Source organism: Actinia tenebrosa, unplaced genomic scaffold (assembly GCF_029948245.1).
Source record: "Actinia tenebrosa isolate PJP-AT-01 unplaced genomic scaffold, QUT_ActTen_1.0 PGA_scaffold14__42_contigs__length_11649687, whole genome shotgun sequence".
Lineage (NCBI taxonomy): Eukaryota > Metazoa > Cnidaria > Anthozoa > Actiniaria > Actiniidae > Actinia > Actinia tenebrosa.
The window spans coordinates 7833709-7858009 of NW_028292574.1; the positions used below are offsets into that span (position 1 = coordinate 7833709).

At 36.5% G+C, this 24301-nt stretch overlaps 2 protein-coding genes across 2 annotated transcripts; one reads left to right on the plus strand and one right to left on the minus strand.

The window, feature by feature from the left end:
* Positions 1-992: 992 nt before the first annotated feature.
* Positions 993-10929, plus strand: LOC116298634 (uncharacterized). Its single transcript, XM_089029512.1, has 15 exons — positions 993-2319; positions 2610-2953; positions 3141-3244; positions 3659-3774; positions 3850-3923; positions 4026-4303; positions 4521-4672; positions 4797-4881; positions 5302-5510; positions 5769-5870; positions 6069-6123; positions 6670-6831; positions 7159-7245; positions 7371-8832; positions 9149-10929. Exons 1-14 carry the CDS (start codon positions 1264-1266, stop codon positions 8819-8821), a joined length of 4275 nt encoding a protein of 1424 aa, XP_088885638.1. The 5' UTR covers positions 993-1263; the 3' UTR covers positions 8822-8832; positions 9149-10929.
* Positions 10930-14137: 3208 nt separating this feature from the next.
* Positions 14138-24301, minus strand: LOC116287821 (cation-dependent mannose-6-phosphate receptor-like). The gene is made up of 7 exons (XM_089029954.1): positions 24046-24301; positions 21778-21932; positions 19152-19261; positions 18493-18638; positions 16678-16804; positions 16033-16089; positions 14138-15008 (listed from the first exon to the last, which is right to left on the minus strand). Exons 1-7 carry the CDS (start codon positions 24186-24188, stop codon positions 14943-14945), a joined length of 804 nt encoding a protein of 267 aa, XP_088886080.1. The 5' UTR covers positions 24189-24301; the 3' UTR covers positions 14138-14942.

Here is a 24301-nt window from a genome sequence, read left to right on the forward strand (position 1 = left end):
TCAGAACGTTCTGTTGTCTTATCATATATTAAATCCCTGAAGATTTATAAGCATTTGAAATGTACCGAAAACATGATAGCGAGGCTGGTAGGTCCTTGGTTGTTGCCCCCACGTCAGGATCATGGTCAAACCATGGTTAAACATGATTAAAACATGTTAGAACATGGTCAATCCGTGACATGGTTGACCATGGTTTGCATACAAACTTTTCTAATTTCAAACAGCCGTAGCTTTGAATCATTTGTTACTATAATGAATTTTGGAAGATCACTAATTTCGATATACTTTCTAATGAAAGCATTGTTGCTTCCTATAACTGATAAACTGAGGCACACCCTCTTTCACATAGTCTATAAGAGCATGAGAAGCTTAGCCCAGGAAAAAAAAATCTCAGCGTGTGTTTGTTTTAGGCGTTAACTGGATTAGCTATAGTAAACTCTAAGGTGTTATCGTGTGTCAGTACCATTTGTCAACGAACAAATTATGATATACCGGCCTAGCAAGGTCAGATTACTTTCCTTTTCATAACTGCAGTTAAACAGCCAAGAAACAAATGACGGCTTTGTTTCGCATCAAAAAAATCTTGAGTAAATTTCTTGAGCATGTTTCGAGGCAGGGAACGGAAAAGCTCCGTAGCGAAGCGTAAAACAAAGCAGTATTCGAAGCTCATATTTTGCATTTTTTAGTTGCCACGCGAGATCATGCCAGAGCCAAAAGATTACATATTACGATTAAATTATAAGCTAAATTTCTAGGAAGCACAACAAATATAATCTTTCTTTGGGTTTGGAAGTTTACTGCGAAACAAAACTTGAACAATAAACGGCTATCTATGCATGAACAAAGCAACCTACAGCTCGCAGTACAACTTCAACCATCTACCCTTCCTCACTTCATGCAAATCGATAAGTAACATTCACAATGAATACAGACAGATTGTAATAGTTCCCAAACTTGAAATGAAAAGTGTTCGTTTTCCCCCCCCAGTTTTTGGGCAGCTTTGCCGAGACACAATACTTAAGTTGAACAGTTGAACCAGGGGGAGGGACAGGGGCAGAATATTGCGTCATATTCAATTGTACTCAGTCCTTAATCGGTCACAGTGGAGGTCCCTGGCGATTTTTCTACTTTGTACGGACATCTTGTACAAGTTACTTTTTAATAGTTCACACTTTCAGTTTTAGCGGGAGGTTCGAAGATATAAACAATGATTTGGAGAGTTAATTCATTCGCCGATCAGCATTCCACGCTCATTGAGCTAATATGGCCAATATGGCCTCGCTTAGTAGTTCGATATGTGGCGTCACAAGCGAATCCCTCGACCCACAAAAGAATTGGTACGTCCTAACGAAGGAAATCTGCAACCGCAACCCTGCCGACTTTGTCAGGAATGATTTCTTCGTAGAATTTCCCAATGAAGTAGTCAGCATTTCGGCGGGAAAGCTGAAAGCCACAAACAATCAACTGCCGTTCAAGAACAGATTGCCAAGTCGTCCCGTCTATGTCGTGTCTACCTTTGGTCTGTGTTCAGGACTGCTGAGACAGCGAGACCTCTCAAGTATCGACTTGCTTCATTCGAGCCAGTTCAATTCTGTGATAACTGCAGTGAATGGAATCAGTTTATCAGAGGAATTATTGGCGCCAAAAAATGGCGCCAATGCCTCACACAGTTCTTCAATCTCAAGTAACAGTCCATCTACTAGCCCTTCAATGTCCACAATTTCACCAATCAGACCTTCTTCGGACTTTCAAATTAGTTTTTCAAGTAGTGATTCTTCTCCTTCAAGCCAAAATATCTTCAATCCACTGTCATGTTCTACACCTACACGCATATCCACCTCTGCACCATCTATCAATCCATCATCAGAAAGTTCTTTTGCACAAAGTGACGCAAGTGAATCTACAGAAAGCATAAAAGCAGATCTGACTATAGGTTCCACTACGAAAAAGCGCAGGATTAGGAAGCAGTGTCGGCGAGTGATGGCTGATATTTCTGATGTCAGCCTCAAGTACCATGAAACATTATCATCTGTTCTTGGGAACAGTTTTATTTTTTGTTGTGATGATGATAAGAAGCCTGAGAACGAGAAGGATAAGTATTTTGTAAGTAGCACCATATCAGAGGTTGTGGATATGATAATGGATGCAGTTGGGGAAAAGAAAGGCCTGAGAGAATTATTCCTGCCAGAAACCTATGACCGTCTGTTAAAGAGTATGCGAGTTCCGGATTGGGTGCTTTTGTACTTTAAATTGCAGACAAAGCTACCTGATGATGCATGGCAAACTTTATTAAATCTAACACACCTTGGAAGAAGTGGTGTAAGTACATTATGATTTTACGTTTTGTTTTTCAATAAGGTTAAAAACTCATTTTAATACCACAAAATGCACCAGCCCCCCTTTCCTGTAAATAAACACCAGTTCCTTAGTCTCCCTCACAGCTTCTACTTGTGCCGTCATACAAAATTTTCCCCCCAAAGTAGCAGCTGCAAGGGTATTTTATTTTAAATGGAATCACTCAGAAGTTGCTTGTATGCTGAACTTGTATTTTATTTGTACTGAAATGTAAAGAATAATTAATTGAAGTTATGATCATATCTGCTTTATAGAATTCATTGGACAATGCTGTTCTCTTGACAAAAAATCAGATTAAGGCCATAAAAAAGATGATTTTCAACATCATAAAATCGACATTGAAAATAACAGAATTAGAAACAGACTTTCCATCATGTGGTGTCGACCTAAATTCTGTTTTGATTTGGGCTATAAGAGAGCAGCGATTGTATGGAGCTGACACCCCACATATGGAGTTCAATATCAAGATAGATGGACGACCCCTTGGAGGCAAAGATCAAATAGCTGTAGGGATTGTGCCCATTGACTTTGCAAAGAAAAGTCCAGAGAGTGCACTTTCAGTCTATCCAGTTGCAATTGCTAATTGCAAAGAAGAAAGGTGAATGAATGAAAAGCAAATTTAAAATAAACAGTAAAAACTGATAGAAGCATAAATTTTGCTCTCACAGGGCTTATTGAGAATGAGATTAAGCCTGCATCACTGTATATTTTGTCAGGAAGTTAACTTAGCCTTTGGCAACTATAAACTGGGGTATTGGGTATTAACATATTTTTTCTTGAGACAGGAGCAACATGAAGCAGTTAATAGGAATGCTGAACAAGCAAAAGAACTGGCTTAAACAACATGGACTATGTGTGGATGGGAAATCATACAATTTCAAGTTTACAGGTTCTTGTCTAAGTTATAGATAATAGCATTGTACACAGGTATTGGAATGTGTACAGCTCCTTACTGCTGTTTTCCATTTTTTTGCAACTCAGACATTCCAATGTCTAGTTGTGAAATGGGTTTTTCACTGCTGCCAATCAAAATGTATTAGTCGGTGTCTCCTATGTTTGTGATTAGCAGCAGCTAAAAGATCCATTCCACAACTATCCATTCGAATGTCTGAGTTCGCAGAAAATGGAAAACCACAGTAATATATCTACAGTTTGATTATCAATTGCAACAGATAAGCAAAAAATTTGAAGTGTAAATTTCCAGATGCCTCTTTATATATGCATAGATAAATATTGCTAATGGTGGTTGGAATTTGCTAATCATTCATAACTCATTTTTTGTGCATGTATGGATATTTTTCAGTTACCCTTGATTATAAAGCTTTACTGCTGTTGATTCATAAAAAGGACGATGAATCGTTCACTCTAGGAGGCAAAGGATATGGTGTGGAATTTTGTGTCTTTTGTGATGCTGTCAGGGTAATGTCCAATAGCAGTGCAACATTTATGCACATAATGCTTTATGTTGATATACAATATTTTTAAATCTGTTAGGCCTGTACACATCATGGCGAAATTCCAAATCATGCTTGTGTTGATTGTTTAAGATCAAAAGCCAATATTGCAAGGTTGAGTATATTTGAACGATACCTTATTTCGTCTTCTCGCATGTTATGCACATTTGAAATAATACAATTTATTTGGCCTTGACATGGGTCTTTTTTTTTAAGGCCCACAGGTGTTCGTGACGATCTAACGTTCCTCTTGGAGGAGGATTTGTCAAACATCAACCTCTGCTCCCTGCACTGTGAGATGAGGAACATGGAGCAGCTTTTAGGTTCCTTGGGACTATTTTCACACCGTGTTGGTACTCTTGACCAGTTGAATAACATCCTTTCTCAATATGGGCCTGAGAACACCCGTGGAAGAACGCGAATTCAAGTAAAGGAGAAACCAGGTCAACAGACTGCAGTGGGAAGGCATAATATAAAGGTTGCTTCATTTTCAGGTGCAAATGAGTTATAATGCATTGATTAATTCCCACAATTTAATGCAAAATGTCAAAACTATTGTGTTCAAATTTAATTTGAACATATGGAAGGTTTTTGAAATAGGTGTATACATTTATTTTGACACAACTTAACAGAAATTGATATTACAATTGAAGATAAATGCTTGAATAGCCAACAAATAATGTTATTGTTTTTTCTTACTTAACACTGTAGGATGTACAGAGAGGCAATTTCTGGATAATGCTGAGAACATAGTAACAGAATCTCTGCCCACTGAGAAGGTTGCAGATTATTTTTCTGAATGCAGGGATGTCTCCAAGTCTATAGTACTAAATTACATCACATTCACAGAAGAAAGAAAGCAGGTGAGGCATAACATTATTAAATTGATATTATGTATCCAAAAATGAAATATGATGCCAGTGTCAATAAACTATATCAATATTTCTAATTCTTCAATTTAATGCATATATGTTTGTATTTGACTAGGACATTCAGAAGATTCTGAGCAGTGAAGCTTTTCAGCGTGACTTTGGAAAAGTTCAAAAAGAGGTTCAGCTTGAAGAGACTCCAGGTATTTACAATTTCACAAATGGAACTGTTTGCCTGTAAAGAAACATGTTGTTAGCTATATTGATAGCAGCAAGCATCAGAATTATCCATCACCTGTGATGTTTTTCTTTTCTATTAGGATGCATTATTTTCAATCATTCGCCCCACTATTTACTCACTCCCTCATGCCTTCAAATTACGTCTATCAATACACATCTGTTTATTCCTTCATATTATATCATTGTTCATTCGGTAGAGCAGGGCTCGAAATAACAGCAGGTCAAGACTGGCCATACTTTTGAGAAAAATTGGTAATCACCATCCAAAAATGTATTTGAAAGATCATCTTGACCTGCGTATGTCTAGCCGTTATTTGGAGCCCTGATATTTGCATTGGTTGTTCCTTTTTGAGTGTATTTTGAGTGTATTATGGTTTCTGCAGCATTTACAAAGTTCCTTCAAGATAGTTTGCAACATTGGGCAAAAGAACAGGAAGAAGTAGAAGCCACTTTTGTTGAGCTGTCATCACAAGCAAAGGGGAAAAAAAGTAACGGAGAGCCAAAGAAAAAGAAAAAGAGGGCAAATCAGGAGGATGAGGACAAGATCTTTGCAGCCTATGCAGCCAAACTACAAATTAAGTTATTTCTTAAGGTGCTAAATAATTTGTGATTTTCTGATTAATTTTTTGTTTCATGTGAACCTTAAATTGCACTGGAAATACAACATTTTTCTAGTTATTCTAAAATGTTCTCTCCTTTATTTGTGTATATTAAATTTTGCTCCTCTGACAATTTGCTTGTAAATTATATCTACATTTATATTTTTATTAATGCATATAATATATAATGTATATAATATATTTTTTATTAATTTATTTTTAGCATTAATATTAATATTTTTGTTTTCAAGATTTTCACTGATTGGAGGGAAATTGCTCTTACATTGAGAAGAACAGTGTATGATGTTGGTGATGAAAATGATCTGCAAAACATTGACATTTATGAAATAAAGGTAAAATCGTTTTGCACAATGGTGTCATTTGGCTACTTTTGCTGCCACCATGCACCAGTATTTTTTGGATTTGTTATCCCTTTTAAGGATATGTCTTTTAGTTGGAATTTTGGTGGGGTTGTTGCTGAGTTATTTTTAAACTTGTATTTGTATTTTGATGTAAACACAACCCCACAAGTTTTTCCTTTTTGTTATCAGTGTAGAGAATGGGGACATCACCTCAGACATTTGTTTGGAGTTCACCTTGGGACAGGTAATGTATACCTAAAAGTTAACATTAAAGAGAGTGAAAACACAAAGCCTGTGAAATAGCAATTGCTTGTTAAGGTGTAATAGTCAAATAGATACACAAGAAAACAATGGAATTAGAGTCTGGTAAACTGTATTAGTCTAATATCTATTTCACAGGCTTAGTGACTTCAATCTATGTATGTAGTGTATTAAAGGCCCATGTGCATGAAAATCAATGAAAAATGGGAAAGGATTATGATGAAGATAGTTAGAAAGTTAAATGGCATTGCTCATTATGAAAGAAATATTTTGATATAACTAAAAGAACAATAGCATTGAGTAAATGATCATTTACTCACTCACAACTTAAATGATAAATACTCGACAATTTCTTTTTGTCTCATTTGAATGTACTCGACAATTTCTTTTTGTCTCATTTGAATGTGAAGAAATGTTGTTTTTACATGATCATTGGGAGTTGTGCAGATAGATTTTCAAGTTTCAACTCATTTTAAATTATAATCTACTTCATTCAAGTAATAAATTGTATTTTCTGTATCAATATCAGGTGATTATGGACACTTAACAATTGACCATAGTGCCTTACTACTGCGAGAGTTTGGTTCTCTATACAAGTATTCTGGCCAGGGGTTTGAGGCTTCACACAAACTACACAGGCAGTTGTTTTCCAAGGCATCCAACCACGATAAAACAGGATCTGGCCATTCATGTATGTGCAACAACATTTCATTCTTTTTTTTTCTTATCTACACTTCTATTTTCATTTCCTTTTTTTACTCTTTTTCTCTTTAAGAAATAACAGCAGTTATTTAATCAAAGTGCCCTTTTGCTATCAACTTCAAAGGTCATCACATCAAAAAAAGTCTGCAATTATGTTCAATAATAATTGTAAAATTGTAAAGTACGAATCTAGAACATTGTCATTGTTAGAAAATGCAAATTTGTGTTTTTTGTCACTAAATAGCAATTTTTCTGGATACCAATATCAAGCAAATATGTGGAATAATCCATAATGTTTTTTTAAATTTTCTTTCAGTGCCACAAATTCTTACTCATTGGTATGCCAATGAACTGCTCTCTCTTCGATATTCATTCAGAAATGCAAAAGAATGCATTGACACTGGTAAGTGGCATTTATAAAATGTAATTAAAAGCAGATTTCATGGCAGCCTTAGATCATTCAAAGGGGTTGCCAAGTCAAAGTAAAGTAAGGTATTGCATACACATTTTTTCAATTCTCTTTTCTAGATAAGAAGTGCTTCAAATTCAGGGGATGTGGTTGGACAACCAAAAACGCACCAAAATTGTCTCCAGAAGACTGGCCTTGGGTCAAAATGATAGATGGGCTATTTGACAAAATGTTTGGTGGTGACTTTTTAGAATATCAGTACGACAGTAAGACTGGAACCCATGTTTCTTCAAACATTGTTGATAGTCTGCAAAAGTATGACCATGGAGATTGGGAGAACATGTTCGTCCCCTCAACTACTACCACAAAAAGCACCACAGATTCTAATGTAAAACCAAAGCAGTGCACCGCGACACCCATAGTACAATCTACCTCTACAACCTCATGTCAACAGAATCAGATCCATGAAGCAAATCACCAAAAACAACCAAGTCATTCATCCCAGGTCAAAACCAAGTTAGCTACAGCATCAACGAGGCGGGAAATTGCCGAGATTGACGCTTTTTTACCGCCTATTGACTATACCACCGCCGTGGTGATGAAAGTGCAAACAGTTACACAGACAGGAGATCTGTTTTCTTTAAAAAAACGGCCATGTGTCGCTGTTTTAAAGAGAGCCGAAGATTTGTTGGCAATCGAAAAGAAAAAAGGTCTAGTACCAAACCTTGGAGTCCATATAAACGGTTTTGGAACATTCAGTGAAGACGATCTTGAGTCACTGATACGCCTTTCGCGTGTTTCAAGTACTGCTGCCATGGTAACAGAGGAAACGATCTGGTTGGCTCAGTTTAACGATGTTCCAAGTGGAGAATTGGATAGATTGAAAGACGTTCTTTGGAACAAGCCCCCTAATGAAATTATCCTGCGACTTAAAGGGAAGTCTATAGATGTGCTTTCTTTCGCTGATATCATTGCTGAGAGGCACATTGACAACTTCGTGGTCGACATATGCGTTCAAAAGTTCAACGAGGAGGGACACTCGAATGTCCTTTACTTACCTTTAGAATTTTATGATTGGATGAAGGCTAAAGATACAGCATTCACAAAAGAGAAAATAAGAAACTGCGTATTAGAAAGGAAAAACCTGAGCGAAATTAATATTATTATTATCCCAGTCCATATGCCAAATCATTGGGGTCTAGCTGTCATTGACATTGAAAATGGAAAAATGATGTTCGACGACGGGTTAAAAGTGTATCCTCCCGCAAACACACTGAATTGCCTAAAGAGAGCTCTAGAACTCATGCACGAAACGTTCCCTCATTGGGCAGCCCTTCAATCAAGATTTTGGGTAAACTGTCTGGCTTTTGATCGGTTTGGTATGCCATCGCAACTGAAATGCAGAAACATTGGCAGAGGGAGTTGTGGCATTGGCATCATCCTTGCTGCCAGAGACTTCATTTCGAGGGGTGTGTCTGCAACCAACAACATCAGGTGGAAGTACTCTTTAATGAATAATCTTCGCTTGGACCTTATGACACAAATTGTCAAGTGGTCTTCAAGTACATGAATATTGAATATGTATCCTTTTTCTTAGTATTATTTCAGATGATTATTTTATTATGAAATGATTTTATTAGTGTCGGATAACTAATTTAAAAAGTGCCCTAATCTCGAAGGTCAAAACAATCGTAACTTGACTTTCTTGCAAGCTAACTGTAGGTGGATTCATAAATGTATATGCACAAATAACATCATTCATTGAAGTTAAAACCAAAAAAGGAAACAATTCATAAGTCCTACCACCGTTTGATAGTCAACTGTAAGTGACGTGATTTTAGATTTTAAAAAAGGAGATACGTCTTTACCTATTGTCATTGCCTTAACAGGACTACAGTTCATCTCTAGCAGATCAGGTCTGACTGAAACGATATTTAGCCATGTAAAAACGGAGACACATCTTGCCACAGTCCAGGTCTTTTCCGTAAATATATGGGTACCATTTCACTTCCAGTTCGCGGGTGGCTCTTCCTGAACCTTTTCCAACTACTATACTTGAACGGCAAGTTATATGGGTAGTTTGCCCCCCATGGTAGTGATTAGCCCTACGCTTGGCTGCTGCTATGGCGGCGAGCGGATCTTCTGGCTCAAGCTGAGCGCCTTCACATAAATCTTCTCCTTGCCAAGCCACGTGTTTTTCAAGGTCATTTCCAAAAATCCGTTCGAAGCAGTCCTCCTCATACAGTTTATAGGACTCCATTACAGTTGACTTCGACATGATTGGTGCTCGCCAGTGTGGCATAACCTTGATTGTGTTTGGAGTAGGGTTCCCAAGATCGCTTATAAATCGATCAAAGAACTGGTGTGGGACATGGTGAAATTCTAGTTGGTGCCATTTTCCTACAGAGAAGAAAAGAAAAAAAAAAGAAAAATAACTTTTGCTAGAATTGCTTCAAAAGGCCGTTTATGGCAGAGTTTAAAGCTACTTAAAGCTCCATGTCAGTCATTTTTTTATCAAATAGGTTTAACTTAAACTTGAACTTTACCTTTGCAACGGTGATGGTGCGTGTTTCGAACTCGTTCTAGGGCACAAGAAATCCATGTCTTGTACGATCGAGTATGGGCTCCCTTCCTTGTTTTTCGGGGGAATCTCAATTTTTGTTCCTCGAGGACAAACATTGTTGTCCGTGGCATGTTTCGATCCACGTGGCGAGTTTCCCAGTGCTTAGAATATGCCGAAAAAGACGCAAAATTCCTTTCACAAGCTGAGCAGTTGATTATGAAGTTATTTGACGGCATCTTGCATATAAATTAGGAAGTTTAAGTTCATAACAGTTTGAAGTTAAGTTTAGATGACGCTAACGTTCACAGTAAATTTGACTGGCAGCTGACTCGCGGAAAATTACCATAAAAATTAATTATTTACTAATGCACTAAATGCGAGATCTGTAGGCAGCCGAATTACTTGGATACTTGTATATCTGTAACTTCTGTACACGACAGTGTTTGATGCCTGCTTGGATCGTAATCGCTAACAATAGTCTTATAAAAGTTAAAATGATTTTTTGAACTTATCTGGCAAAATACTTTAATAACGCGAGATCTGTAGGCAGCAGAGTTGCTTGGATACTTGAATATCTGTAACTTCTGTACACTTCCGGTCAGTGTTTGATGCCTGCTTGGATCGTAATCGCTAACAATAGTCTTATAAAAGTTAAAATGATTTTTTGAACTTATCTGGCAAAATACTTTAATAACGCGAGATCTGTAGGCAGCAGAGTTGCTTGGATACTTGAATATCTGTAACTTCTGTACACTTCCGGTCAGTGTTTGATGCCTGCTTGGATCGTAACAGCTAACAATAGTCTTATAAAAGTTAAAATGATTTTTTGAACTTATCTGGCAAAATACTTTAATAACGCGAGATCTGTAGGCAGCAGAGTTGCTTGGATACTTGAATATCTGTAACTTCTGTACACTTCCGGTCAGTGTTTGATGCCTGCTTGGATCGTAACAGCTAACAATAGTCTTATTTAATCCTAACTTTGCTATTACATGTAACTACTTGTTTACACTAAACTAGTCATTCAAGTTAGCTTGGGAACTTAAGTCATTCTCTCAAAAAAATTGTATCTCATAAATATACTTTGTCAACAAAAAAACTTTATTGGTGTTGTATATCGTAATTTATCAGCTTTTATATAGCTCTCAATTGCACTAGCGTTATTTTTAACCCGGCATCCACATTGCAACAAATTCACGTTAGTTGTTTTTCTCATGCGCGCTTCATGGTTGACAGTTCTGTTTATAGTTTTATTTATCGAGAATAAATAGACCTTTGTACCTTAGCAAATATTAACTCCGGTCGGAATTGCTTACGCAATAGTTGCCTCATCTGCTGGACAGTATAGCTTTCAATGGATGAACAAGATATAACAGATATGAAACAACGACTGAAGTCCATTCGTCGATATAAAAAGCGAATGTGGAAAGGAAGGAAGAAAGAACGAATCCGCAGAGAACGCGCTGAGCACTGTCAATTGAAAATACAGAGCAAAGACAGTAAACACGTGGCAATCAAAGCTGTATCTTCACAAACTACTGTATCGAATCAAATGGACATTCTTCCCGCTGAGCTGGAAGCAAAGATAAAAAATGCCTCTTCACAAACTACCCCACCGCATCAAAGTAACATTATTCACGTTCCTGAGTCAAGGGGGAAATCATTGCTTAAGGCGGCCATTGGACGGAATTCGAAAACAGAAAAAAGCATTTCCGGTGATAAAATGGTACATAAGCGTGCTGCCCAGTCACCAAAAGATGAAAATTCTTTGGCAGAGAAAAGGAAAAAACAAGCCCATCATGAACAAAGTGTCAGAGAGCTAGATTCCAGTTTATTAGTTCGAGATAACGATGAGCGGATCTTAGGTAGTGGTACTTTTGGTAAATGCTACGCAGCTAAGTATCGTGACATATCTGTAACTGTCAAGGAGTACCATGACCACCGTGAAATGAAAAGCCTGGCAACTTTGAAAAAGTCGGCATACAAAGAGGCTAAAATGATTCTGTCATTACATGATCATCCTGGTGTACCTCTGTTATTTGGATTATGTTCATTAACGAAGCCTGTAAGGCTTATTTTACTGTTTCATGGCGACAAAAACAATAACACTAGCGAAACAATTTATAGTGCAACCAAAAACAAAACGCTGCTTGACGAAAAATCGTGGCGTAACGTATCGTGTCTGACTGCCATAGCACTAAATCATGTTCACAACTGTGGTGTAATTCACAATGACTTAAAGGCAAACAATGTTATCTTGGAGCCAAACCTAAATCCTGTTATTATTGATTTTGGACAAAGCGTAAAAGCTAGTGAAGCAAAGCCCCGAAAGCAGTCCTTTCACAACAGAGAATGGAAGGATTCGTACATTGCGCCTGAAGTACGTGACGGTACAGGAAAACCATCCACAAGTAGCGATATTTTTTCCTTCGCAAAAATGGTGCGTTTCGTCAGCAGTAGATGCTGTTGTTACGCCTCGGAAAGTATCGACAAAGCTATTTCCAGCAAGCCTTCGGAAAGACCGAGCTTGGATACTTTTATATCTGAGTATTCAATTGACTCACTGAAGCAAAAATAGCTATGTTCCAGATATGTTGGGCCGTAGAGATCCATATTAATACGTCATAGATATTATACAATTTCGGCGTTTTACAGGCCCAATCGCATTGATCATTTGATAGCAGTAATAAGACTAAGAGCTCTGTACAGTATGACGATAAGGTAACCAAATTGAAAACTTTGTGTTTTGTTGTTAATGTTGTTTTTTTTTGGCCTGCTCTTTTACTGTAACTTTATTCGGTGTTGCCGTAATAAAAGTTATGAACTGAAACGAGCTCCTTCATTTTTTATTTTTATTTTAACTTGTTTCTTTAATCTTTTCTTTGCAACATTCTGGAAACTGTTTCGCGAAAACTTTATTTACAAAGGCATCAAGCTCAGGAAATCCTATACGGTTCGCCTTCAATAAATGTAATTCGTAGAACCACATTCAAATAATGTCTGAACATTGCCTGTCAACAAATGCTCGTTAATAAACAGAGTTTCCTACTAGAGTGGTACAGAGGTGTCGGCATAGTGTTAAAATAGGTAAAAAAATAACATATGCAAATTAGCTTAAGATGGAATAAGTCCATCTTAACCTAATTAGCATAAAGTTTTTTAGCCGGCCTAAGCTTCTCATGTGAGGAAAAGTGACACAGTTGGCAAACTTTTTTGAGTCCGATTTTCTCAGATCAGCTGGATGGTATTGTCTTTTTGACTTTTATTTCATTAACTCTTTTTTTACTTTATTAAAAACAATCTTTTTGGCAGAAATGATGTGTTTTCAGGAAGTATTTTCAGACATATTCCTAGTTCAATCTCCACCAAGGACTAAACTGTAATACATCAGTGTAGACTGTATATCTTGGGGTAGGCGGGGTGGGGAGGGGTAAGTGCATTCTGCACCACATTTCTTGGGATGACTGTGGGTATGCATTGTGTGGGAGGGAGGGTAGGAGACGTAATCTTTGCCCTTTGTGGAGAAGGTCTGACTTTGACTGGAAAATAGGCCCCTTGCAGTAATGGTCACATGTCTGTACTAACGTATAACTGGTGAGAAAAATTTTATTTATTTTTTTATTATTTTTTTTTTAAATTTTATTTTGATTCTTTTAGGTTGTAGAAATTTTGTTTGCTCACCAGTATATTTCACCCATGGGAATCAAGATGTTCATTCATTAATTGCTCTCAGTGAATTAATCAGCACGTGATTACTGAGCTGCAAAGGGCTTATTAATGCACATTCATTCAGTCCTTTCAAATAGGACGTGAGGTATTACCACTACCAGAATCTTTAGACTCCTACAAATAATTGTTACATAAATTGAATAGCAAAATGGTAGGCGGTCCCTTCATAACATTTTTCTTCGAGTCCCCAATGTTCCTTAATGTACTTTAGGGGGTTTTCATTTTTCATTTATTAGCCCATTGGGGGGTGGGGAGGGGGGATCACATAGAAAGCTTTACAAACATAAGCCAACCACCGCGTGGTAGAAGCAACAATAGCGACCTTTAGATATGACGACGAGTACGAAATCAAGTACGAGTGCCAGTTTTAAAATTGGTCCTGTACACGTAGTTAACACTAAATCGTAGTTTCAATCTACGTACACAACCACGAATACAAAATGACAGTGCCAATCTTGAAAAGTTAGAAACTCATACTCATACTTGTTTTCTTACTCGTCGTCAGATCTAAAGGTCTCTAATGTAATAACCCCCCCCCCCCCCCCTTTATCACCCTGTCAAAAAGCTCGCAACAACACTCACAACAACATGAAATTTTCATAAACTTTGTCTGCATATTTTTCTGGCATAATTTCTTCTCTGCTTACATTATTTAATAGAGCGCATGCAGTAAAACCATCAAATAAAAACAAAGTTGATACTGACAAATAGTAGCTACTGTATTAGTGAGTAATAGTTGCTAGCACTCAACCACAACATTTATTAAACAAGACACAAATGGTCTCTTGTGTATTTGTCTTTGTACGATGATGTTCTGGTTGAGTGATAGAAACTTACTATTAGTCACTAAATAGCTACTACTTGTCAATATCAACTTTGTTACTTTTTATTTCATGGTTGTACTGCATGCGCTCTACATTTATGAATAATTATTACTGTTCAAACATTTCAAGCTAGCTTAGTAAGCAACATGCAACAAAATATTTATAACCTTTTCTGAAATAGATGTATTTATGTTGAAAGACTGGCAAAAGAAAGTATGCAAAGCATTCTGGTAGTGGTGGTATATGACTGTAACAGTGTGCTATTAGCTTGAACATATTGTTTTCAGACCATGCTTCATTCTCTTGAGAATAAGTTTTTTTTGTTAAGTAGTGTCCGACTTCACTTGCACAGCCATTAAAGAAAGAAATGGTACACTAGAGAATGACACATGATCTGAAATGGGAAAACATTACGCCCATGAGCTCATCACACATACTTTTATTTAAGAATTTAAAATATTTTTATGTCCTTAATAAAGTCCTGTTAACTACTATGTATACTATCACTATATACCTATACTAGACACACAGTTGTGCTGCAGATTCCTACGATACATGACTGAATGGAACTGTCTTTACATTGGTAGCAGACTATCATCATCAGGCGGTGCTGTATCATCAGATAAGGCATTTTCTACAGGCTACAATACAATACAGTATGATAGACTTAAATTAACTAGTGAAAAGACACATTAACACATTAAAACATTACCATGAACATTAAATTATAGAGTCATCTCGATGGATCTCAATGCCATTGGCAAAGCCACCACAGCGTGACCTTGAATGAACTTGACATGATAAATGTATTATCTGTAGGATTTCCTACCTAACAGATAATACATTTATCATGTCGAGTTCACACAATATTAGGGGGCTGAGGGCTCTCGACCAATCAGAATTAATATACTAGTAAAATGATGGTATAATTATCATAACGGTCTATTGCCTGTCCCCAACTGTCCTATACCAACATATTACTGTACATCAAGAGACTGGTAGTCATAATTTCCTCCTGTAAAAGTTTCATTTCATTCTAACTCTGTCAAAAGAATACAAACAACTCTGTTTCTGGCAGATAGGGGCAGCATGTATTGCTATGACACTGTCTTTCAGCGCTGTGTAGTTCATGCCTAGGGATACTCATTAGAGTCTATACTGAACTGCATAATATTATGTTAGTTGAAATTATTTGTGCTGTTATTCTTTCCCTTGGCACAATTGCTTTTCATCAATGACCTGGGCTCGTCCCACCAGGCTCGATGTTGTATGTGAGAGATATTCTAGTTGGTTCTCTCCTGTGCTTTAAGAGTTTTTCTCCTGGTTCTCTGTTTTTCGAACCTCCACAAAAATCAACATGCAAGTCGAGTGTTGTGAGCAGTATATATCAAATGTAGTGGTTAACGAAGGTGTGTGCGGAGCAAACCTCACCAACTACCCCTGTACAGGTAGTGGTGGTCATAAAATAATAATAATAATAATAATAATAATATGTGTTTGTACTGTTACAGAACACTTTGTTTGATAAAAAATGTAAAATAATAATAATAATAACAATAATGATAAAATATAAAAATATAATAATAATAATAATAATTATCATTATTATTAGAATATTAAAATATTAGTAAAATATATATTAATATATATAAGACGTTATCATACCTTGTATCTTGGGGGGCGTCTAACTTCTGCACAACGACAAATAAAATTGCATCCATCCTAGAACATGAGAAAAGAAAATTTCATACATTGTGGTTCAACAGCTCTGTTTCTCAATGGTGTATAATCATTTAAAAAACTCATTAATAATTCATGAAGGAAACACAATAGAAATCATGACCATGAAGGAGGTTTTATATCTGATATAGATTCGTCTTTATTTGCATAAACTTTAACATGGATTTTCTCTATCAAACTTGGTTCATTTCGTAAAGAATTCGGTACAGTATGAGAACATACATCAGGAGTTTTTTAAGCCGTTTAATAAACTCACAGATCGTGTTTTATCGGGTCTAAAACCACTCAGCTACGCCTTGTGTTTTATACCCGATAAAACACTCCTGCTCGTTTATTAAACAGTACATATCTCATCATCAACATTATCCTTTATGCCTGTGTAGCATGTAGGGCAAACATCAAGGCCGGCTATAATTTGTGTATACTTCTACTTAATCTTAATTCAAGAAACTTGAAATGCAATGATGTAATATAAGAAGTTCTGAGAGTAGGGTTGGCGAAATGTCTGTCTTTATTATTATAAAAGAACACTCTAACTCATATCCATGATATTATTCTAGATTTACTTACTGCTTGCAAGTTTCCAAATGCTCTCCACATGTTAAAGTTCGGTATTTGCTCAAATCCCTTTGCTCCAGCGACAAAACGCTGATATAGGAAGCCAAGCACAAGGTAGACAGATACCACAATAAGGAAACTGGAAAAAGAGAAAACCATATTTATTGATGTCTTTTAAGTATGATCACTATTTTAACAGAAATAGTGCAAATCTCCAAAAAGAAGTCTTTGGCTTGTAACCGTATATGATCTCAAAGATATTTTTATGGATCATGGGATTGCAGTATGTTAGAAGGCTCATTTTTAGTAAGAGCTGGTTTATGGGGTAAAACTTTTGTTAAAAATACCCTAGGCCAATTTTTAGATTGCATTTTGTGACTTATGTAAAATACCATATTTAGCATTGTGAACTCTGTAGCCAGCAAAGAACTGTTCTATTTGAGCTTTAAATCTCTCTACCAAAGAGCTTTAGTTGTGACATTACTGCTTTTTCATAACATGCAAACTTGAATTGGTAGTTGCGATATGCCCATTGGGATTTAATTTTTTACTGCCATCAGTCAAAAATATGAAAGGTACTGGCCGATTATTTTGATCAATGGTAGCAAAAAACAAATTTCAGCATGCAGCTCGCTACGAAATTCGCATGTTTATGTAAAAAGTATTTGCATCATTGTTCACAACTAAAACTAAATATGCTTAAATATATAAGACCCCAAAAAAGGTAAAACTTGGAAAAACACTTTGCATTCTTGGTTTGACCTGTTGCCCTCATCGAAAGTTCGAATACTAATTTAGAAGCTGATCTTTGCGGCGGGAGGAAAACCAGGGTACCAGGAGAAATACTCTGAAGCATAGGAGAGAACAAACTATAGAGACCTTCTTCACAGTGACATTGATGAGAGGCAAAACATTTAAAAAAATAATTGACTAGTGTGAGAAAAAAACAAACAATTGGTCAATTTTACTCTTTGACGCCTACCAAGGCCACCCAGACAAATTTTCATACAAATTAACTGATTGAGCATTTAAACAATAGAATCTGTACAAATGTTCGAGTCATTTTCCCCTTTAAAATTACAGTATATATTTTGCTTTATACGAGTGTGTGTATGATTAGTAGTGAACAAGAAACAGCTTAAAATCAAGAATTCAATAATTTATCTGCTATGCAGCGTTAAAAATATGATTTGTGGAATTGATTCACAGTTTGTTTGGGTGGCCTTGACTGATGTGGACGCACTGTATAATTTGACCATTGACTACAACATCTATTCTAGCTTTACAAATGGGCTTAAAGTTTGGGAGGGAAGTATCATACATGTAGGAAAGGTGGGGGAAATTTAGGCAACTTTGGTAGGGCTTCAATTCAGAGGGACTTGTTTTTGGAAGTTTACAGACTCTGCATATAAAATGTGTGATTCCAGAAAATATCCCATCCCATACTACTCCACCATGGAGGATACCAGAAATTCCCAGTGGGTGGGTATCAGAGAAAAAACAAATTTCAAGGTTTGCGAGGAAGAAAATTGGAAATTCCAGAGGGGTGGGGGACCTTTTTTACAAATTCCCTACAATCCATGGTGGGGTAAGTGGAAATTTTCTGGAACCATATGATAATATCCCATCCCATACTATTCCACCATGGAGGAAATCAGAAATTCCCAAAGGGTGGGTATCAGAGAAAAAACAAAATTACAAGGTTTGTGAGGAAGAAAATTGGAAATTCCAGAGGGGTGGGGGACCTTATTTACAAATTCCCTCCTGTCCATGGTGGGGTAAGTGGAAATTTTCTGGAACCATATGATGATGTACTGGATGACTTACATAATAAGAAGGATGGAGCCTGGACTGATTGTTTTTGGTCCTACAGTGCAAGCCGCTTTGTGGTTCAGTTCAAACAGGTAATAACATGGATCTGTTGTAAAATAAGTATCATTTGTCCTGTGTTCCTCAATCACTTTTAGTGTGCCCTTTGTAGGAAAAAAGAAACAAGGAAAGTTTAAAAAATACAGCATGGTCCTTGTGCTTGTTCATGATAAGACAACGCTAACTTGGCCTGTGTTGCCGGCGGTCTGTGTTGTTTTTTTTTTTTGGGGGGGGGGGGGGGGGGGGAGGGAGATTTAGATTTAGAAAATTAGAATCCAAAAACTTTTTCAATATTTTTTTTTCCATCTTAAGCAGCCACCTTACAGCCATTCTCAATCAAATGCACCCTCTAGCGATTGTTTCTGTCGCGACAAAGAAGGTTTTGATGGATGTCAATCACAAGGCCTTTCCATAACATTGTTGGAAAACGCAAAGCTATAAGGGCACATGCCTATAGAATGTCATGGAAACGCCTTGATTGACTTCCACCAAAAGCTTCTTCATAGCGACAGAAACAATCGCTAGAGCAGCGCGTGTGATTGAGAATGGCTGTAACAATATGAGCATAATCCCCAACTATAAAGTAACATAATTTAATAGTTCTTTTTTATGCTTACTCTACTCTCATTTGGATCACAGATAATTAGAAGATCACTTTTTCTTGGTGCTTTTTGACAATGGCTATGGTAGTTTTCTCCTCCACCATAGGAAACCATTAACCAATCAGCTGCAATTCAAACAAATTGTTAGTCATTTTTAAAAGCATTTTACTGCAGGTTTCTATACCCTGCAAACTTGATTTGGTAGTTGCGAGTTGAACGCTGAAGTTAGATTTTTTCTGAAATCAATATAATCAGGCAGCACCATTCATATTCTTGACCAGTGGCAGTAAAGACCCAAATTCACAAAATGACATTGAAATGTCAGAGTTTGCAGAATATCAAAAACCCTGGCAGTAAACACTGTCAGGGTTCGCAATGAGAAATCAAATGTAAAATTCAAGGATTCAAAAACAATATTTCAAGGAGTATTATCTTCCATTTTTGAGTTACTATGGCTTAGAGCACTTTTTACAATGAATCAAAGGCAACCTGTGTTGAACTTGTGGATATACAACCCAGGTGATCTGAGGAAAAATGATCAGCCAATCAAATCGCAAATCACTTTTTTGAAGAAAAAAAATCAATCCCATGCATCTTTGCGCGTCCTAATTCATGATGTGTAGCAGAAAAGAAAATGGCTGGCAAGGAAAATACAAGTTACGAGAAATATCATTTTACAGGGAGTTTAAGGCTTTAAAATGTTTCTGCTCTAAATAATATGTTCTCCAGATGAGACTAGAGACATTTACCTTCATCACTCAGGTTATTTTTTTCATTTTTCATTTAAAATTGAACCCTTGGGGTGAAAAACTTTCTCAATTCCTTAATAAGATTTTTTTGGACTCACGGTAAAGATTAGACCCAACTCTTGGTTTTTAGACCATTGATTGACATCAATTCTTTCTACACAGCGAGCAACAAGCAACAAGTTCAGACCTCACTCTTGGTTTTTAGTCACTTGTCTGCATCACTATGCATCATGGCAAATCCATGAAAAAATTGACATGAAGTAATGTGCCTTTCTTAGCTTTTAATTTTTTTCTTATAAGTTTTGACTCACTAGGTTCTATGTATGAAATATTAGCCTCACATCATTCTCCATGAGCCAAGTATTCAGGAAAAAAACAAAGTAGGTCCCAGTTGTTCATCTATTTATGAGCTCGCAGGATAACCGTGCCAATATTTTCAATATTTTAATGAGTAAATGATGTATGACCTTTACACTAAAATTCCTTACAAACTCTCAGTTCTTTTAGATGATGCTGATTACATTTAGGCTGACCAAAGGCTTCATGATGCCCTCTAGCACTCTACAGATGGACAAAATGGCTCTGAAAATCTTCCATTTTCTAAATACAGCCTGTAGTGTATTCAAGCTGCAGTTGCATCAAACAAAAAAACGTTTCTTTGCTGGAATACTGTATCACACCACTGGTGAACTTTGTACCTCATTTCCATAAAAGGCTGACAATGTCAATTTCCAAATTCCAAATATGGTTTTGTTAGTGCTTGCAGAATGATTAGGTCCAGAAAAACGCTAAAAAACCTCAAAAATGCCTAGGAGTAAAAGGGATCAAAAAGTAAAGTTTTTGATTTTTGATCAAAAATCTTAACAGTATATCACTCGAGTGAAAGAGCATCCAAAAGTGAGTGAGCTGTTAAAGTTTAAATGCTGTGGCCTTTTTTTCTCACACTCACACTCACATGCATTTTACACATCTGTAGAAATCATAGAAGAATAACTTTTTTTGCCCACAATTTTTTACTAAATCCTTATACAGTCAATATACTCTCGCCTTACGGACACCCCGCTATTACGGACACCTCGATATTACAGACAGAGAATAAATCCCCAGCGAAAAATACAAAGAAATGACTGAAAGTAATTAACTCCCGTTATTACGGACTCTCGCTATTACGGAATTACGGACACTTCGTCTGGTCCCAATTGCATATTTTCATTGTTTAACTCTCGTTATAACGGACACATCCTGCAATTAAATACCGCAGTACATTAATAATTTAAGTGGTTTATTGAAAAATAACCAGATACAGTACAATTCTGTATTGAACTTTCTTGTTCAGCGTGGGCTGACTACGATTGCTAGTGAGTTTTCAAGTTTAAGCAATAAAGTAGCAGAAAGTGCACTCAAAAAACAATCACGCCAAAGCACAATCGATAGCTTTTTCATATCTCAGAGTCAGAGTAAAGTCTACTACAGTACTGTACCATGTAATTTTTAATTTTACGTTACTTTTTTATTCATAGTTTTCATACGATCTTATAAGGTTAAAGTTTGCTTAATATCAGAATAATTGTCATAGTTTTGATTCTATGTTGCTTGTTTTATGTGATTAACAATAGTGATAGTTGTTATGTAATCAAATTAAACAATTTCAAGAAAAAAATGAGTGGTTTTTTTTCCCGCACCCCGCTATTACTGACTCTCGCTATTGCGGACACTAAATTACGGTCCCGAGGGTGTCCGTAATAGCGAGAGTTGACTGTATATATTATATTCTTTCCATTGACATGAATTGAATGTGGTCTGAAATGAAAAACATTATGCCTAAACTAATAAATACAAAAGAGGTCTATCTTGCACTAAAAAGTACAAGAAAATCTTTTTTTTTTACTTACTTCCTCCTCTGATTGTTGCACTTTTATATGTTCCAGCATTATAAAGTGTTTGAGTGTCTTTTTTTGTTTGTTCCACCGCAACCAATTCCTTCCCAGTTTGACAGATCCTGATTGAATAACTGTATTTATTAGAGTCATCGACACAGCTATATTGACTGAAAAAAAATTGAAAGGAACGTATGAATACTCCGGTTTACTGTAAAGTTCTGTGTAGCTCAGGGATACCATCGACTTTGTGCAAGATATTCATGTCTTCCAGTGATGGTTGGTAAAATTTTAGCATTATTATTCAAGGTCTTAAAAAAATGTGTCTATCATTGCAAGCTCAGCGTTCGTCTTACTTCGATGCAAAGGCATGCCTACCTTGCAAGAAGGCACAGGGAGCTGTGAAAGGGACTATTGACAACTGGATATTAGAAAATGATTGTCCATGTACTGTAGCTGACAACCACAATTTTTGTTCCGAGTCTTTTTTTGGTGTTTTTTTGAATAAAAGAAAGAGAAGGTATACATAAGGTATACATGAAATTAAAATGATTAAATAATGTGAATGACTACCCAATAGGGAGTGTGCAAACAGGACTCTGAGTCCCATAAATGATAGGAAAAAAGGAAAAGAAAGGAAAGGAAAGGAAAAAGTTTTCAGTCAATCATTTTTGGATTTAGTCAGCAAAAAAATTAACTACAGTGTATTTAAGAAAAAAAAGTTTGAATAAGATGAATATGAATCTGGATCAAAAAAATCTAACACTAAGAAATAATGATTTAAGAATATATAATGATTTAATGGATATCCTCACTTAGAAAAAAAATGCAGTGGCAGGCAAGATTCGAACCCTGGACTTGTTATTACTATGCCTATCCCAACCCTAAACCTAATGCACTAGTCATTAAATAACTTTTGAATGTATTTCCACAGGGAGCCCAATTTAGATTAAAGTGAATGGTGGAAATAAAATCGTAAAATTAAATACTTATTTTTTTTTAAATTCAATAACAAGATAATGTCCTCCGTTTTCGCGCGCGCCTTTGTTTTCCTATATAATTTCCCTATGGTATCTGATGTTGATCTTATGTATATATACTCTGACAAGGGAGGAAACTACAGTCGCCATATTTGAACAAACAACTCACTTTAAATCACGATTTCATCATCTTTTAAACCTCGAACTCCACAAAAAACTTGATCAAAATGATCTCTACGATGGGGGATTCATTTATTTAAGACTCGTTTGGCTCTTCCTACAAGATTTCTATGAGTGAAATTTTCGTGCACAAAATGTTTCGCTTGCAGAAAATTTTCTGCCATGTTATGTCAAAGTTACTACTTGCGTAGGACTCAGGCAAGAACGAATTTCAACCTTACTACTCTCCCGCACAGGATTTTTGTAACGTGTACACGACCCACCACCAGCCACCCCACAGGGCTAGTTTTGCTCTTGAAAAATCCTTCCACAATGATGATGCAGTTTTCTCCTGAAAAAGTCTGGAAATCTCCAAAATTTCAAGTTAAATGAAAGACATCCATTGTAATTTTCACTAAACCTGATATCATGTTGAATTATCTGTAGTTATCTTTCATTTTTCAAAGTAAAACCAACCAAAAAAGCAAAAAAATGTCAACCATGGAGAACTTTTGTCCATTCACTTTAATTTAAATTGGGCTCCCTGTGGTATTTCCAGTCAAATGCCCTGCTATGTCCCGGCCGGGGGGGAGGGGGGTGGGGGTTTACATTTGACTAGTGCATAACACTTAGCCATGAAGTGAATTCCCTGGGATGCTTTCTGATTTTTGTCATATTTAGAACGATATCAAAATATATATTTAAATATCCATAGGAATAGAAATTGCAAGTCGGCATACGGTTACCGTACGAATAATTTCGGACTCTGCCTACAAGCATCCCTGCTTATCAGGTGCATGTCACATGACTGGCTTACAGCATACCTATACTATTCTGACCATCTGTAAGAATGATACCGAAACCAGCGTGGACAGCCATTAACGCTTCCTTCTAAACTAATCATTACTCTCATTGAATCAAAAAATCCCCAACATTGTTTAAAGTAGTTTTGTATTCCATGAAAAAAAATTTTGACTGTTCAAAACTTCTGTGGCGTAGTTTCGGTACTTAAGATTATAATTTAACTAGATATATGGAGGAATCTATCCCTGCTTCTCTTCTTTATATCAACTCAAAGACAGATAGATAAAGTATTTGACGGGCTATAGTAACAAAAATATTATAATAACAAAGTTGAACTTACCGTTGGTCTTTCAGCATATCGATCCTATCATTCACGTTGTTTGGATCGTTGGCGTGGTGTGGGCAGCCACCACAATTAACCATCACAAATACACACGAGCAGAAGATAGTAACAAAAATATATATACTACCAAGATCTGCCATATTGATCTAGCTCAAAATAGATGGTGTTGGTCTACTGAGATATCAAACCAACTCCCCCAAAAAGAAGGAAGATAGATGCCTTGGTGACTAACGTCTGTAGAACAGTGAGTCAG

Excerpts from the sequence above, each read along its gene's own strand:
- LOC116298634 (XM_089029512.1), top strand. The coding sequence starts at position 1,264 with ATGGCCAATATGGCCTCGCTTAGTAGTTCGATATGTGGCGTCACAAGC. Across the intron at positions 3,775-3,849 it reads TCTTTTGTGATGCTGTCAGG|GCCTGTACACATCATGGCGA; the intron begins GTAATGTCCAAT and ends TAAATCTGTTAG. Across the intron at positions 4,882-5,301 it reads TCAGCTTGAAGAGACTCCAG|CATTTACAAAGTTCCTTCAA; the intron begins GTATTTACAATT and ends TGGTTTCTGCAG.
- LOC116287821 (XM_089029954.1), bottom strand. The coding sequence starts at position 24,188 with ATGGCAGATCTTGGTAGTATATATATTTTTGTTACTATCTTCTGCTCG. Across the intron at positions 18,639-19,151 it reads GTGATCCAAATGAGAGTAGA|GGCACACTAAAAGTGATTGA; the intron begins GTAAGCATAAAA and ends TTTCCTACAAAG. Across the intron at positions 16,805-18,492 it reads GGCTCCATCCTTCTTATTAT|TTTCCTTATTGTGGTATCTG; the intron begins GTAAGTCATCCA and ends CTCTTTTTCCAG.